Below are 18,334 nucleotides of genomic sequence, written 5' to 3'. Positions count from 1 at the left end.
TAGACACCTCTTTCCAAAGGCATGGCCTCATCCGGGCCCTGTGGATAAACCCCATCCATCTGTTACACCACAGAGATTAAAGCAAATGCTAGCTGTTTGCCAACAATACTTAACCTCGGTCCTCGGTCCCATAACCAACAATGCTGCTGAGCTGAGCGCTGTTTTCAATGAAACCGTGTTATTTTTCGATGTTGTATTTCACCAAGGTCCTCAGCTATTGTTGGGCTCTTACGTTGTTACAGTACATCTTCCAAATCAAAGTGACGTTTTACGACCACGGAGAGGACAATATGTTCACCTCCAAACCACGCCACCATTTATAACCTTTTCGCTGAACTTAAAATTTAAATGTCAAACAAAGCTTGCGATGGCTCAAAACAGTGACATAGTAACTACGTGACATTTAAGAAACTTTCTTCAAGATGCAAACTGTCCACTTGGATAGTGGTCAAAAGGAGGTAATGAGTCAGAGCTCTCTCTTTCGAAGTATATTGTTTTTATATTCATCAGATGCACAGCTGGGGGCTCAACTAGTCTCGCTGGTGAATCACCCCACTAGAACCCACCAGATATGGGGCAAGGGGTCCTGGCACTGTGGTTACGTTGGCCTCATTGTGCCATATGGGATTTTTTTTTATCTCATCTGGACTAATCCTAGTGAAATCCAAGTCTGCCCCAGCGGACATGTCAACTTTTGAAACCTGTTAGTGAGGTGAACCCCAGGCTTCACCATCTACCACAGCTGTCATGTCTGGGTGGATGACTGCGTCAGCCTGCAGCCGAGCAGGCAGCCAGACCGGCCGGGGTGAGTCATAACGCAATAGCTAATGGGGCTGCTGTCAGTCTGCCAGATCAAACTCCATAAGGTAGCTAACCAACAGTTACCCACTCCACCCACAGGGTGTCATTGAGCCAATGACTACCCAAAATGCACTGGTCAAACTGCAGCTGACTGGCAGCAGAATAAATCAATGCAGTTTAGAATAATATTGGCACAACTCGTGTCAGGACAACGGCGAGCCTTACTGACCTGATGTCACTGACCTGCTTTGCATTAAAGCTGTACAGAAAAGAAAATTGAATTTGAGCCCACTATGAGTCTTAACATTAGTGTAATAACTCATCTATCAGACGATGTAGCCCAAACTTTGTGCAAAATTCGATTTTCGAGTAAATCCGGGATGAAAGTGTGGTTTTTTTTTTCCGCATTGGCTAATGCAGGCGCACGAATTATGCGTCAGCCTGCTCACAATTCATCAGCCACTGATATTGGATCCGTCATCCGTCAATCAAACGTCTGTACACACACCAAGCTCGGTCTCGCCCAAAGCTTTGAATATCCCGCCCACTCGATAACGACCAATCAAATTCTTTTCCTTACTCGGGTAAACTCGTGCGGCAACTCGTGGGAACTCGGCGCGACAAACGGGACAAACGGCCATTTCTGAACACCTTTAATATGAAGTAAGGCAGATGTTAGGGTGGACTTTAGGTATTTTTTGTCACTGCTATACAGGGCTCCAGACTGCAAATTTGAGAGAGTGCAAGTAAATTTTTCATCTACTTGCATACTTGCAACCAGTAAATTTGCCTTTTTTTTAACACTGGTGAAATGTGAAAGTGGGGACTCAAAGTATCTGGAATTTGTTGGGTGGCAGGCCAACGTGTATGAAAAGGAAATGTGAATATTTGCTTTGCATGTGGATTTACAGTGTGCCCCCCTTAATTTTCTGCTCAGGCTCCTAAAATTTTAAGTTAGAGGCCACTGTTAGTCTGGAGCCCTGCTATAGTTTCTTACCTCCAAGAAAATTTTCTTCACAATGAAAACTGTTCACTCTGAGGTCTATGTTATTCAGTTTCAGCTGCACATTACTGTCAGAGAGACTTGATGCATGTTTTCAAAAACTTTACAAAGTGCCAAATAATACTGTATACCTGCACTGTATTGGGGGAGCAGCAAGAGCATCACAATTTCTTAGCAGAGATCTGATACAAAAATGAAACCATGGCGGTGTTTCACGATGAAGCACCCTACACCAGACACCGTAAGATCAAAAAAAAGGTAGTCAGATACTATATGGAAAGGGACACTGCAATGCCTTGTCCCTGCTTCTACAGTATATGATGTTATCACAGCACACATCAAGGTCAATCACTCACTTTGTAAAAGCAATCTCTCCATATGACATATGACCACACGCATGCTTCTTAATGGACAGGATATCAGATTAAACTCAGGGGGGAAATTCACTGCACTTCTCAGACTGAAGCTTTTCTGACCCAAAGACGGCGCAGAATTCAATTTGAGCCAGAGAGGACATAATAATGAAAGTGAGTGCTTTAATCTAGCAACATACAGCTCTGTGGCTCGCTCTCTGCACACAGACATTACACAACAGCGTACTTCTGGTTAACATGGAGAAAGAAGAATAAACAGTGGGATGTAATAGTGTGATGGGATATCTCATATCCCATTTCATTATCCAGAAATGAACTAATAAGCAATGTGAGCTGCATCAATAAGGATGTTTGCGTATAGTGTGAGTGTTCATTTCTCAGCCCATTATGACTTGCATTATTATGCACTAACATGTGAGCTTGCACACTGCAAACTGTAGCAGGTGTTTAAACAGAAGTCACATTTTGCAGGAATGTGTTGACCTTGAGAAAATGAGGTGTCGAAAGTCTCAACTCCATTTGACAAAAATACGACTCATCTGTTTTGTTGCACCCAGAGGAGGCGACAAATGTACTGATGGTGTGATAGCAGGCAAACAGCTGCCAATGATATCCACAGCTCTGATAAATAATTCCAGTGAAACTCGCTGTGCTTCTGTTTTGCCCATTTGTTTAAATGTTCCTTGTTTTCCCAATGATAGGGTTGATAATGTGGGAAGAACAAAGTCGTGTACATGCAAATGTGACTTAACACCTGGGAGCACGGCTCAGCCAATTAAACCATAAATAATTCAAATAGCTGTTCACTCTGTTGAAAGCGTTGTATTTTAATAAATAATTATCAAGGAAGTCATTATAAAACAGCAAACAACACATAAGCACAATCAAAGAGACATTAAGTCCGTAAACCGTGACCTTTTCCTATTGGAAATTTTTGATTCCCATTTTAGTCCCGACTTTTCCGCGCTTGAGACTCTAACAAAAGATTTCTGAGCTGCAATTAGACAAAAATGGGAATGGGATTGATAGAACTGTGCCAGAGGGAATTCCCTAATCAAATGGTAATTGATTGAATCGAGCCAATTAATTCCACCCTTGCTTGAACATCGCTGCAGTTTCAAAATGGATAACACATGAGAAACAGAGGGGGGATTTAATCAGACCCTTTAATATCTTCCCTGTTTACACCTACAATCTCAATTATTCACAAAATTAAAATAGATTCTCCTTCATAAAAAGATAAGGCGAAGCACAGATTCAGTATGGACACGGACTTCTGGATGTGATCAGTTCCTCTGGTGGTAGAAAAAAAGAGCAACCTATGCTGACATAAGCTATATAATATCACCATGTTGGCAGTGGGGGAACAGGGATTTACCCAAGCTATCATGTTTGGCGCACTCGAGTGCTAAGCAGCGTGGGTCGATCCCACCATAATACATCTCATTTAACATTTCACTAAGCCACTTGGCACAAGTGCTACAGGATGTTTATAAAATTCACAGCCTGTCTGGCTTTTTCGGGTTCGCTACATGGCTGCGGCGCTACTGTGCAGCTCCTTCCTCTAAGAAAACACAACGCTGTGGATTTAGGCGACCAACACGCAATGTCATATTACGTGAACAGCTGCAGAAACCTAAACAAGAGCTTTGAGACGATTATAGACGTGATGAGGACTTCTGTGTGTTTCAGATTTGTTGCCTTAACATCAGCATGTTAGCTTCATACACGTATCCTCAGGTCTAGAAGACTTCTGGACACTTTTCTAACCACTTATGTAATTTTTTGGTCTCGGTTTATGTGCAATTTGATTCTGATTTGCCTCTATTAGACAGATATTCAATAATTAGTCGGATGTTCTAGTTTAGAGTAAACAGCTCATTAGGATTTGGCTGATAATGCCATGCGATGTTGGGGCCAGCATTGTGATTAAACCTCACCCTCCTGTCCATGAGTCAATTGGTACAAGTTCTACATCATAACAATATTTATTAGTTTCAACAATCAGTTTTGGCCCTGGCCCTTATTAAAGTCTCTCATTAGTCCAAACACAAACTAATTTAGTTGGCAGATCTGATTAAATAAAACAACTGAAGATAAAACTCAAACAAACATTTTTCTTCTTTATCCAAACACTAAAGGTCATGACACGGTCCTACTGAAAGACGTCTCACTCTGTTAAATGTGTTGGTCCCTAAAGAAACACTTACATACAATTATGGGTTTATAGAGTTGTGACAATGAGCACCGGCTAAAATAAGAAGTTGCCACCGTTTTGTTAATGATTATTATCAGAGCTTAGTGAACCCAGCTGAAGGAAGTGTTCTTGCAACTGTTTCACATAAACATCAAAACAGCTAATTGCTTCTGCAGTCTAATCCGATCAAATTGAAAGTTACAGCTGTCGGCTCCTGCTTATTTTTAAGATTACTAGTGTGGTTACACACCACAGTTCCACTGTAAGATTAAAGACTAAGCATACCAACAGCGACAACCCTCTCACTAAGCCCTCCCAACAAAGACTCTGCAATAAACAGTGAGACGTAACAATGTAAGCAAAAGAGAGCAGCACTATGAAAGTCTCCAGCTCTGCCACGACTACACAATCAAACAGGCACCACGGAGGAGAAATGTAAGCACCGCCAACTTTGCTGCTTCTTAACCTTCATACAGGAGACTGACCAGACTTCAGACCCAAACTGCAGCTGTGTCCCGTACAGATATAAAAAGCGATTATGTTTCCCCAACAGGCATTACCTCGTATGGAGATATGCACAGCTTTACGGACTGCAAGAATTTAGTTTGCCCTCAATCTTTCAGTTGATAACCCAACACCCACCCTAATGGTTTCAGAAACATACTCTTTACTGCGCTATCACTTTCTCTTGGATTCCCAGTGTTCACTTTGAGGACACATCAGTATTACGCCAAAGATCTCTGCTCGGTGCCATCTACCGCCCCAAGAGGCACGGCCTCCTCCCGAGAAGCTTTTTTAGAGGAGCACACTTCTACACTGTCACTGAGGCAGGAAAAACACTGCTATCCATTATTCAAAGAGTTGCCACATGCATTCAGATAAGATGTAAAAGATGCACAGCTTGGAGGTACTTGATGAGAGTGATGAGGGGGAGATGAAGACAAATCAAAGCTGGGTTTAAAGTAAACCTTGAAAGTTAAATACCTTTGTTTGCCTGGTAAATTTCAGAGAACTACTGATATTTTCCGAACAGCAGCGAGCAAACACTGTCCTTGGTGTGCCTATGCAAAGATCAGAGACAAGCTGGATGGTTTAGATGCATGGTTTAGATCCACTGGCCAAAAAGTAAGCACAAGTGCCTCGTAAATGTTATTGCATTTCCAACAAATGTGGATTTTCTATTCACTAACAGTAGTTGCAACATGCAAAAACAGCTTTGTCATCTATTTACTACAGTAGTTGTTCCATTCTGACTGTTCAGTTATGTGCTTTTGACCTCAGGCAGGGGGAGGTCCTCGTGAATCATATTTTCCCTCCTGGACTCAATTAATGACTGACAGCTTACACATACAGCCTGTCACAACACATAAAATGCAGGTCATTGTATTTCGATTAATAAGATGACCTCTATTTAATGATAATAAACAGAGAGAGAAAAATGAGGACTGAGAGGGAACAGCAAGCAGTGGAGGGTCCGAGCCTTGTTACCAGGTTGACCAGGTGAGCGGCCAGCGCCACCCACATAATACATTTTTGATGAGGAGCAGCAAAGGTGAAAAAATAACAGTGGCAATGTGGTGGTCGAAACATATGATGCTCCCAGTGCTGCCCCTGTAATGGACATTGTTCACTATTCATGGCTTGTTGGGGTTTTCTTTTCTTTTGCAAACTCAGTTTTCTAGTTTTGGTCTATACAGAGGAGAGAAAGAAATATATATATATATTGAAAATACAGTGTTTGTAGCATCATTATGTATTTAATGGCTGCAAACTATTTTACGATGTAGATTTTCTAAACACTTATTATAGTTGCAGATGTGGTCTGCAGGCTAAAGGGCGAACCTGAGGCAAAACAAACAGAAACATAAAGCTGCTCCATTTCACTTTAAGTGAATCCATTATGTATGATATCGTAGGAATTGCTATGGCAAACATTAAGCACATTACTGTAAGTCGAATGCGGCATAATGGAAATGAATTTAAGAATCATATCTTCTTACTTTCACCTGGCAGTGTATACAATAATTACCATATTCTATGCAAATGGCTCACCAGTGAAGCAGCTCGGCTTACAGCTTGTTGTAGTTTATTCAATGCAATAGTGTCAGTTGTCTAGTCATATGAAATTTATAAGGGAGGAGGGTCTTAGCTGCTACGGAGAGGAAGAGGAGCAGAAAAGTGGGTCATAAAGTGAAGATACAATGTTCACTGCACTACAGGAGTGTGACCCTTGGCTTTTCCCCTATATAAACACCCACAGCCTCTTTCAAAGGTCACGTTCCAATGATTTTATGGCAGGGCTCCACAATGAGCAAAATACATCATATTGCAATTATACAGGGAGACATTGGATTTCTTTTGTTTTTCTAAAATAGATTGAAATTGATTATGTGATTTTGTTGCATCTATAAAAAAAAACATGCCCCTTCATGTCTTGAGAATATACAACAATGTTGTGGCACACTTTATAAACAACTATTTGGATGTTGCACTTGGTCATATTGCAATTTGGATTACATTTTATTTTATGAAATCTTGGTTGCATGAGAAGAGCTTGCCTCGCCTAGACAGCCAGTTCAGGTAGACAGATACTCCATGGGGAAGGTAGTAACTGAATGTGGAGTAGATGCTTCTCTGTGTGCAGCTGCCAAGCTACCAGCATGCAAGGTGTTTAGGGGGCATCTGCAAATAGTAGCCACAGAAAATAACCTATGTTACATTCAACACCTCAAAAACTGCATGAATCTCTGCATGCACATCACTCACACACTGTGCGACCCACCACTGTAAGTACATTCTCAACCTGTGGGAAACATTACTTGCACCTTTCCGAACAATACGACACAGCTGGATGGAGACCAAGCCCTGAACTGGAGTAAAAAAGCAGTGGATCAGTGGATGGAAAGAGGAACAGACTCTGTGGGAAGCTGTTATAGCACACTGTTAGTCATTGGACAAACGGGCAAACTAGAACTGATGTGTGACTGCTCTTCCTACTGTATGTATGAGGTGTGTTCCCACTGCCATCTACACAGTAGGATTTAACACTCGAAAGGCCAGAATGCAGTTGTCAGTTTGATAGTTTTACAGCAATATCATCACTATTGTTTTTCCAATGAGAAACCCAGCAAAGATGCATTTACTGTACCCACTACCACCACAGCTTTATATTCATGACTTAATAACAGAATAAAATGACATCAGATGCAACATATAATACAAGATTTCCTTAATTTAAAAACACTATAAACACATGCCTGCAGTGACCAGAAAAAAAGATCAACCCTGACTTCCTGACTGGGATAAATGTCATGTCATGGCACACTGCACGAGCTGGACAGTGGAGTGAGTCTAATCCCTTGACCCCTGAGGGCCAAGTCACTAATGGGGAAAAATACGTCAAACAGATGGATTGGGAGCCTGACATTTCATATCTGCAGAATAGGAGTATCATGAAAACAATGAAAGTCAAATATTCAATTATCAACCTATAATAACATGACTGGTGAGTAGGCATTAAACCCACATGACCCTATTCATACAGGGGTTTGGGGGGTTTTGGGCAGATGGGTATTAGAGAGCTTCTAACATCTATTGCACGTCTGTCCATCCTGGGTGAGGGATCCCTCCTCTGTTGCTCACCCTGAGGTTTCTCCGATTTTTCCCTGTTAAAAGGGTTTTCTATGGAGTTTTTCCTCAGTGGATGTGAGGGTCTAAGGGCAGAGGATGTTGTTATGATGCCATGTAAAGCTCTTTGAGACAAACTGTTTGTAAAAACGGGCTTTACAAATAAAATTGCCTTGCCTTGCCAATTGCCTATGTATGTCTGTTACACAGCATATGCACTTTCACTGTCTCGTTTTTAATGCATACAAGGTATTGAGTAAATGGTGTGATGTACGATGACGTGAATGTGACTGAATGGATGAGACGATGTATGGATGAGTATACTTTTTAATTTTACTAGAGTAATTAATTGTTTTTATTTGTTGCTACTGAGCCCAGTATATTGAGTGCAATGTAATTTCGTTGTATCAACCATACAATGACAATAAATCTATCTTGATCTTGATCTTGTGACTGTATGTGCTTGGTGTTTTATGTTGGACCCCCTCAAAAATGAAATGGCTGCTCATCTCAAGGGTCTATCCATAAATAAATCTGAAATGAATTTGAAATTTGAAAGATGGAAACATATAGTATTGTGAAGCACTCGCCCTATTTCTGTCTTTTTGTCAGATAGCACATCAATGTTAAAAATGTCATTTTAAAGTCAACACAAATGAGCCACGGTGTCAAAGTCAGGTGTTCAATGTGCATTTAACTGGTTAAGGAAGAGGGTTGATCACATCTCTGTGATCAAATTCCCTGATGAGGGTACGGTGAGAAGATGCATAATAAAACATAGGAAGGACCCAAATACTGTTTGAACTAGTCAGTGATAAGGCATACAGTATGTAAAATTTAACGTTCATCTTGTCGTCAACATAAGCAACTTTCCATAATTCAACAGCTGGTGAAGTCTCCTGTGTGACTGCAACTGCATCATTCACTCAGTTTTGAGTGCATGTTTACACACACAAAGTTCAAAAGCCTTTGAAGGGTCAACTTTTCCCCAAATGACTCAGTAGGCAAAAACATCCTGTTTGATTTATGAATGCCTTCAGGAGAGAAGCTGTACATAATCTAATATTTAAATCCACTAACGGCAGAGAGTTGTGACAGAAAGTGTTGCTACTTCATGCCATGTTTATCTTTTCACCATTGCTGCAACACACACCTAAAACAGAAGCCCTCTGCTTTCTGTGCAGTCATCTTCAAAGCACATTTGCAAGCTTGTTAGGTTGGGAGCTTTGTCAGCTAAATCTGAGAGTGAGGAGATAGTAAATGTACAAAAGCATAAAAACTACTGACCACAGAGACAGATAGGAGAAACTGCTGATTCAATTCTAACTTGGGGAAAAACTTTAATTTCTTTTTAATTAAAACTAAAAACTCAGTGGCTGGTGTCTTACAGGTAATCTAAAAAATCTAAAAGCTAATTCTACTACTTTGATTTAGGAGTTAAGAACAAAGAAAGAGAAAAAAGGAGCAGTGCCAGACAAATTGAGACAAGTAGAGGAGTCATGTTTAATGTTGAATGAATACTAAAGCCAAATGCCAAACACCTACAGAGATGTGATGTATGCATCTACTACTAATACATGAAATTTACATAACATTTCCTGTTCATAAAGAGGATGCAAAGTCCCAGACAGCTCTGATCAGTTTTGAAGTGAGTGAGTGTCTGTTCTGACTTTGACATGCTGCATTTTTTCCTCCATGGGCTACACACAGGCATGTAAGGTAATTACATGTCTCTGACCAGATCATAGCACAACACGGAGATGTTATTGTGTTATGGCATGTGAGTACAATATTTTTTCCTTTCAATTACTCTGTAAAATCAGTACTATGTTAAAAAAAAGAAGTTTTTTCGTTTAACTGCTCTCTTGACAACAGCAGCAAGCTGTAGTAGAGTCCATTGAAAATCCAGCTACTGCATCACAATGCAGCACCGCACCAACCACGTCCTTTTTCATCATGCCTTTGCTTAACGCACTGAATTTCGCATGACACATGAGTCACATTATTAATATGTGGAATTAGCACAAATGTTCAGTGAGAATCTGAGCATGTAAACAAACTATAAGCTGCAATCCAGACGTGACCTATATCTCAAAAGAAAATACACGACTAATAGCTGGTAATATCACTAATGATGAATGAGAAAAAAAAAAAAGCACAGTCCCTTTCACTGGCACGTAAAAATGTGTTTAAAGCCTGCATGAGAGCCTCCTAAAGTACTGTAGTGTGGTGGTGTATTACCATTTCTGAATTGACTGCACTTTCTACATTAAAAAACAGTTTACTCAAGCTAAAACCGTTGAGACGTAATATGATAAATACACAAAACCTTTGCAATGCACCAATACATTATATCCAATCATGCAAAATGCAAAACTCATTGCATGAATAAATCACAAAAGACACACAACTGCATTAAAGTAATGGGGCCTCTCTTTGAAGGAGAGGCCCTTTACCTTTAGCAACAACACTGCTTTGCTTGACTGACTGAAAATACTTGCCAACCCTGCTGAAATGGCCCATCCTGCACACGGGGTAAAAATAGCCTAGTAGAGAGCCTGGTCCGACCCTTGGAAGGGATCGTGATGAAGGTCAGTGTAGCGAGGCTCAAAGACCTCCAAGTGCCTGGTGGTGACGCAACACTCGGAGAAAGACGAGGGCTGGAGATAGTGTCAGGATAAGTAGTTTGTATATTTTTATTTCATAAAAGAAGTAAGGTAACTTAAAATATGCAACACTGCCACTCAGCATCGCTTTCTGCTTTCAGTTTTCTTAGCTGACGTGAGGGATGTGGTGGTGAAGAAATAGATCAGATACTCTACTCTATGATACAATGCTGTTAACAGACGGCCGACAGTCCAACCCCAGACTGGGAGGACGGTGTCATTAAGAACAGACGTCCAGCGGCATTCACTGCTGGTCTGAGCACTTCTGTTGTGATTCAGACTTGAATGAAACTTCCTGTCTCGATTCAACTCGCTCTTGCGTGTGTCTGCCACAAAAGCAAGAGAGGCTTTTGTCTACCGCACGGTGATTTAAATTCAGGGAGTGCCACGTAGTTTTCAAAGACCCACTTAGCATTGTTACACAATAGCTCAGGCAACAGAGAGGTAAAGGCTGGAGATGTGGAAGCGTCTCAGTAGTTATGGGGCTTTAGGGAAGTGTTTACACAAAGCGACTTCACCAATTACTTCAAAGACAGAATAAACCCTCCCTTCCTCAGCTTATATATTATAGTTTACATACAGTATGTAATATATATGCACAGAACAAGAAGCAACTCGCCACATCTGTCCTTAACCTCCAGTCCACTGACCCTGGACAATACTAATCTTAAATTCATAAATATAGGTCAGTGATTATGCACTGCTTAACACAAGGGGTTTACATTATACATAGCAGAGTGTTGCCTGCGTGAACAACATATGCATCACTGATATCTCTCAACAATGATGTAATGTGGAGTGGCTCAATACGCGCCGGTAAGATGACAGCTACAGTATCCTTGTCAGCCCTCGTGTTGTTCATACATGCTGGACCTTCTGGAGGAGAGAAACAGACGACTGCAGGAGGAACAAGCCAGACAGGAATTTACTGAATCTCAAACTATAAGCGACAAGCATGTTCATGGCATGTTAAGCCTTTGAGTGCTCTGTGCAATACTGTTCAGCTCTCCCCCCAGCACCATCAGTGCAATAATCCAGCAATTCCCCTGTAATGGCCCACTGGTTTGACCTAATCTATACTGACATAACATGAATAAAGTCCATAAGTAGGCCTACTGCACAGTACTGTATACTCCATGGTGAGCAAGGAAGACAGCGGTAATGGATATAGGACATGAGGACATGCTAATAGAGGATCACACCACAACAAGACCAAATGTGAAAATATGAGTGTTTATTTATCCAGTCAGCTGAACATGCAGGGCAGTGTGCCAGCTGCCAGGATGTTTTCTGGTCATATAGTATCAGAAAATGAATATGTTCATAACACTAATGAGCATTATAAGCCTGAACGCAACAGAATTCATTACAATCTACAACCTTGTTTGATAGCCTGAAAATTTACCACCGCCAATATTAGGAGTCGTCAACTGACTAAATTTTCTTATTTGTGACAGCTCTGAGAACAAACCCATAGGAAAACTCATCTTGCCTTTGAGACACTTGATCCCCTTAATTAGGACCAGTACGACCCTAGTAATAGAGCAAAATTAGCAGATTTTCGGTTCAGGTTTGTAGTTGTCAGTGTGTAGTAATGGTAGTTTAAATTCATTTGAATTAATTTAATGTAATGCCAACTTGTGATTTGACATAAATGGGTCAGTTATTGCAATTTCTGTTTTTATTTCTGTTGTCCAACCCGACAAGAATGTTTCCAGACATGCACTACAGCAACTAACAACTTATTTTATCCATCTATCATCTGTACCCACTTATCCTGTGCCTGGAGGCTAACACATTCAGACAAAAGATGATGAACAAATCCCCCAATGCAGGGAAAAGGAAAACAAGCAATCACCACACAAAAACAGAAGTAAATAGGCGATACATTATTGATGTAATCAACCATTAAACTACAAAAACAACTCTGCTCTCACATTATGCTGCTCTGGTCCTAACAGTAACTGTGCTGTTGGTGTTTTAAAACCAACTTTGTACAACGAAAATAGTTCTATTCAATCTCCATTTTACAGCGACAAAAGCAGAGACAGCTGTCAGCTGCTGCAGAGCTTGTATTTTGCCAGGCTCTATTCAGACTGGCTTTTCTTCTGTCAAAAGGGGCCTGCTGGTTTTGCTTGTCCTCCGATCCTCTGGCTGAGAAACACAAGGAAATCTTCTGAGCAACTAAGATTTGTGCCCCATTCTGAGAGGGTTTTTCAGGCCAGACACTGCAATGAGGCCTTCAGGGGAGCTGAGGCCCATTGTTAAGACGGCTATAAAGGGAATCCTCCAATCCTCCAATCCAATCCTGGGTGTGATGAACAATGTCATATATTCTCTGCTGTCAAAACGACTCATTTTATACACACCTAGAAAGCTTGTTAAAGGGATAGTTCAACATTTTGGCAAATTGGACTATTGCCATAATCCCTATAATTTTAGGAGTAGGTTTGTTAGTAGGTCGGTGCAAGCTATTTTTAGAACGGCGGAGCAGAGCCGCCAGCCGCTCAGAGCTACGCTACGGAGGCTCATGGGATATCTTGGTTTCCCAATGAATAATGAAACGTTACGAGACAGAGTTGTTTTCGAGACAAATGCAGAGAGTGCTAGCCAAAAAACTGCCCCCAACGGGGACGCGCATCAGCGGTTTTGCATGAATTCACCTCGAAAACAACTCTAGTCTAGTTATGTTCCATTATTATCTCATAGCGTGGTGAATGTGCAGGTCACAACTTGTCCACCAGAGTGTTTTGGAGTTGTTGGATTGTGTATTTGATGAGTTTGATGAGGGAAACCAAGAAATCCCATTAGTCTCCGTAGTGTAGCTCTGAGCAGCTCGCAGCTCTGCTCTGCCGTTCTAAAAATAGCTTGCACCGACAGTTAAAGGGATTATTGCAATGGGCCAATTTGCCAAAATGTTGAACTATCCCTTTAATCGTCTTCATGGGCTCTTCTGAAGTTAACAACTATCAAGTTCAGATCAGTGTGTATAATGATTTGACTCCTACAGCATCTGAGTTTGTATGAACAAAGCCAAAGCAAACACTACACTTTTGACTGTGATGACAAGACTGTCAAAGCTACACTGAAGCATCATCTGGCTGCAAAATGTTTGTTTCCATTATTTCTACCATGGAGAGAGAGAAGCTCATGGTTCACAACAATGTCTTGGGAATTTTCATTTCAGCGCTGGATTTTACTTGTCCATGTTGCCTTTGTGTAAAATCGATTTTGTGAGAATCTATAATGCACTTTCAGAGAAACACTTGTCGTGTTGCCAGTGCTTAGGTCATTTACAGCTCGACTAGCTTTAATCGCATTACTTTTTCTCTCTCACTCAAAGTCACTAATAGGCTCTACGGGCATGTGTGAACAGGTCATGCATGCAAAATAGTCAGAAATGCATATTGCTGAATGGGAATTGATTGCAATATCTAATGCAGACTGAAAGACAGAGGCATTGTGTGACTACCACTGCAATCAGAACAGTGCCTGAGGACAGGCCATACTGTTGGCCGATCCCACCTACATCAAACTCTATCAGGGCCAATGTGGCTTACTCAGACGTAAATGGGAATGTGACGAAACAGACAAACAGACTTTCAAATCAATCTCAACTCACATTTTTGTGGTGGAGCCATGGCAATACTTTACAGCATTTTAGTTCAAGAATAGGAATTGTCCATCATATTATAATAGTCAAAAACCCAAATAATTACAAAATGTAAATTAAATGTCTACATAATCTTAATATTTGAGTGATATCTGGCCAAGTTCTGCACAAATTTGAGCACAGAAGTATTGTTGGCAGAGCCAGACTTAGCCTGAAGCTGCCAGTTACTATTCCTGGTTAAAAAAAAAAGGGCCGTACTGGCCTACATACCTGCGTTCTGCAACTGTTTAATGGACTAAATCTGGTGAACCTGAAAAGCCAATCTGCTCCAAAAAGCTGTTGTCAGACAGAGCCAAACAGTGTGAGCTGATTGTTTTACATCAACTCTTTGCTGATAAGCTGCTCCATAAATGAACTGTATGCTTTCATAGTGTAAGTACTATAAAAGGATCAAGTGGGTAAAATTTTATGAGCCAAAAAAAGTTGGCATATTTACCACTGAAATGTAGGATGATGACATAAAAGCAAAAATGCTTATCATACTGTAGACGATGCGTTCAAGACACAAGTGAAGCCACTATCTTATTCACTACTGTAAAACCTATTTCAATTAAATTCGTAGGTCTTGCCCTATAACTGAACTTAAAATCCTGGCATGGCTCTGCTGACTCCATAGTTAGTGGTGCTTTTTTTGTCTAGTTGAACCTGTGTCTGTATTGGCTGTAACCTACAAAAAGGTTGGATGTGACACACAAAGTGCTTTTGCACTTAGTAGTTTGTAGCCTCTAAATCTTTCATGAACAGCATATGCTTGTACTGTAGCTGTGAACAGTACAGTACTATAGGGACAGCGACTATTTTAAAGCATATGGCAGGGCAAAGGGATAAAATAAACTTTTCCAAATATATTGTCATTATTAGAGTAACTAAAAAGTGGAGCAACCACTGCATAAGTTTCCATATGGCCATATAAGAGTCCATGATAGGAAAACCAGTGTAAAGGCACACTAGTAAAAAGCAGCCTCATCGTTCTCTCTGTGATTTGTTGTGACAGAAAGATCAGCTCATTCAAACAGCAGAGCTGCACCTGGCTCGTCATTCCCTCACACCACATTCATTAATTACTGATGAGCAGCGTTTTAAACCTGTATCTGCTGAGGAAAGACAAAACCAAGACAAGTATGAATGTGCATTAAAATGACAAGTTCTTTCTTGGCTGAGTGCCACTACTGAGAACCTAAACTGGGCTTTAGGTCTGACAATGAAAAGATACTCTGGGGTGGCGTCCAACACTGCTGCTCAGCATAGATTCAGTCTGACAGTCTGTTACAATACAGCTGAAACAGATTCATAGCACAACTGCACAATGCAGTGTCTGATAGAAGACATCAGTTTTCTGTGATATAATCAAATCCAGGATCCATAAATCGCTTTGTCTCTCCGATAGTGACAGATTGCTGAAAATAAGCCCAATGTGCCACTCAGCTTTTCATCTGACCGGCCGCAGACCACTCGCTGAGTGTATTATGGGCTGAATGGGATGTGGTCAATGCCAAAGCAGAGAAACAATCCTCTGCAATTACATTAACTAACAATCCCTGCAGTCCACACTCAGACAGGACAGCTGTTACAACAGAGACGATCCCCAGAAATGAAATGTCACGCGATCAGTAAATGTATATCAACCAGAGTAAACATCTGCCAATGACTGATCTTTTGTCCTACTGACATCTCCCTACAGAGGTCAGATCAATTTAAACCCCTGCTCACTGGATATGTTTTAACAGTAACATATCAGGCTTATGACGAACACCACCCGCTGAGCTACAATGGAAACCTCAACTGACCAGAGAGAAAAATCTAAAACAACAGAGACATACAGAGACTTTGTCTTCTGATGGATTTTTTCTTAATTCCTACATTTATATCACACTTTTATCCAAAAGGGCTTACAGTATCACACACCAAAGGGCAAAGAGCTAACTTGGGAAATGCTGGTCCAATGATCAGTAGTAAATGATACTCAGAATACCTCTCCAGGACATTTCCAACTTGTAGCTCAAACCTTGCAACTAGCAAACCAATCACTTTCTATCCTCAGCAACACACCTGCCCAAAAAATACTGGCAGTGTTTTATGGCACAGATGCTCCCTGGGATATTTGCCATATTTCCATTGTGCATATTATGTGCTTAAATTCCACAGTAATGTGGATTCAAGTTGAATCAAGTGAAAGTTCAGGGTCCTGCCCACTGAGAGCTGAATGGTTGTGTGAAATAACCATGTAGAGAAAAAAGCTGTTGGTACTTGGAAACAATTGCTGGATTAGTGGATGTCATAACAGGTGGATAATTAAAATCTATTTGGATTGGGAGTGCTCTTACCTAAATTAACTTAATTTTACTGTAATTTTAAATGCACAATAAAGAGAGCATGCTGTAAATCTTGGTATTGTTATTGTCAGCACCCACTCAATTCAATTAAACTCAATTAAATGAGCTTGCACTCCAAGTATAAAAATGTTTTGACCAAACTTAAAGGTGGTGAAATTTGACAAGTCTACAGTGAATCTCAGTGGTTCTTTGCCAGAGGAACTGAAGCATCCCTGGAGCAATAAAGAAGAATCACTGGACGTCAGCAGCATCAAAGAAATTTGACACACTCTTCAACACATACATTACAAAGTAAGCGTGTTAAATTCAATGAGACAGCGCCCGGAGAGAGAGAGAGAGAGAGAAAGCATTGAGTATCAACATAATTGTAAAAGAGGAAGTTAAAAAAAAATTGCCTACCGTGTGGGTGTAAGGTGCTTCTCCCAGGTTAATCCCATCTTTAGCGAGTTTATCCCTTATCAGTACTTTCAGTTTCAGCTTGGGATAGGTCACAAAATCGTTGCAATCTGTGAATCTCAGGTTATGGTTCCCAGGACAGGAGGCCTGGTGAACTCCGATGGTCTGTGAATGTGATCTCAGTGTCCCGAAGTCATCCTCTATGCTCACGTGTGAAGTGTGGTGGTGGTAGTGGTGGTGGTGGCAAGAGGATGCATTCAGAGGCTCTAAGGTGAAATAGAAACCCGATCCTTTTCTCTTGTCCTCCTCTTTCAGGCTCTGCACGGCTGCGATCAGCCTGTGTCTGTGATACTGGACGCGGACACCTATGGCATCCAGGTCTGGCTCTCCGATCTGCTTACAAACTTCCAAATCGTCGTACCCGTTGTCGATGAACGCCTCCACGTACTGGGCCAGGTGAAGCTTTGACAGCCACTCCAGGACGAGGTTGGGCCCCTGGCTCATCTTTAGACAGGATAAAGGAGGAGGAGGAGGAGGGCTTACCTTGAAGTCCACGCCATCATCATCATCATCATCTCCACGCACACCAGCGCTGCAGCACTGTGATCCATGCAACTGTCACCTGACACACAGCCCCTGCAGGTTCAAGTCTCCAAAGTAGGCACATCTATTAGTTGGAAGAGGGAGAGCCTTAGAAAACAGAGGAAATGCAATATATTTAGAGATAGCCGGAAATGTTGAATGAAAACATATTGAACTGTGTTGAGACAAGCCAGACAGATTCAGGCTTCAGCTTCTTGTTGACCCTGACCTCTGACATCCAAAGGGGGGCGTTTATAAGATAAAAACATGCTATGACTGGTTTTATAAGCCCAACAAACGAAACTTGAACCGACTGAATCGTGAAGTTAACGTTGCAGTTCACGTTTCCTCTAGGAAAAGATAAAAAGACACCGTGACGCTAACAGTTGGCGTCCTCTTTGTTTAATTCATCCCCACGGAGCAAAAGACGCTCGAGCCCATCAAACAATTCATCCGGAGCAACAATTAAAAAAGGTTGACGCTGAAACCGCAGGATTCACGGGTGTATTAACTACAACAAAACGCGCTCGCAGAGAGATAAACACGTATGATAAACTCTGTGTTGTGTGTCTGCTCGGAGCAGTGACTTACTTTGTGCTTGGCTTTCCTCGTTTTCAACTTTGCCGTCGCTCCGCTCCCTCCGCCGGCCGGGTTCAGTCTGACTGAGGATGCTGCTGCTGCT

General features: G+C 41.3%; 1 protein-coding gene across 3 annotated transcripts in view; it reads right to left on the bottom strand.

Annotated features, from left to right (window-relative positions):
- Positions 1 to 18,334, bottom strand: part of sash1b (SAM and SH3 domain containing 1b) — a 46,994-nt gene extending 28,660 nt beyond the window's left edge. Inside the window, exons 1-2 of one of the 3 annotated variants that reach the window (XM_085768164.1) lie at positions 18,244 to 18,334; positions 17,074 to 17,760 (exon numbers count right to left, since the gene is read on the bottom strand). In XM_085768164.1, the coding sequence (XP_085624290.1) occupies positions 17,074 to 17,574 (501 nt within the window). In that variant the 5' untranslated portion in view covers positions 17,575 to 17,760; positions 18,244 to 18,334. The remainder of the gene's footprint in view (positions 1 to 17,073; positions 17,761 to 18,243) is intronic. The other 2 variants (XM_085768167.1, XM_085768170.1) reach the window with 2 other exon arrangements.

Source organism: Trachurus japonicus, chromosome 22, assembly GCF_045865225.1.
Source record: "Trachurus japonicus isolate A0001 chromosome 22, Traja_1.0".
In the NCBI taxonomy this organism is placed as follows: domain Eukaryota; kingdom Metazoa; phylum Chordata; class Actinopteri; order Carangiformes; family Carangidae; genus Trachurus; species Trachurus japonicus.
Note: the sequence above shows the minus strand (reverse complement) of the source record. Positions and strands in the feature narration are given on the sequence as shown.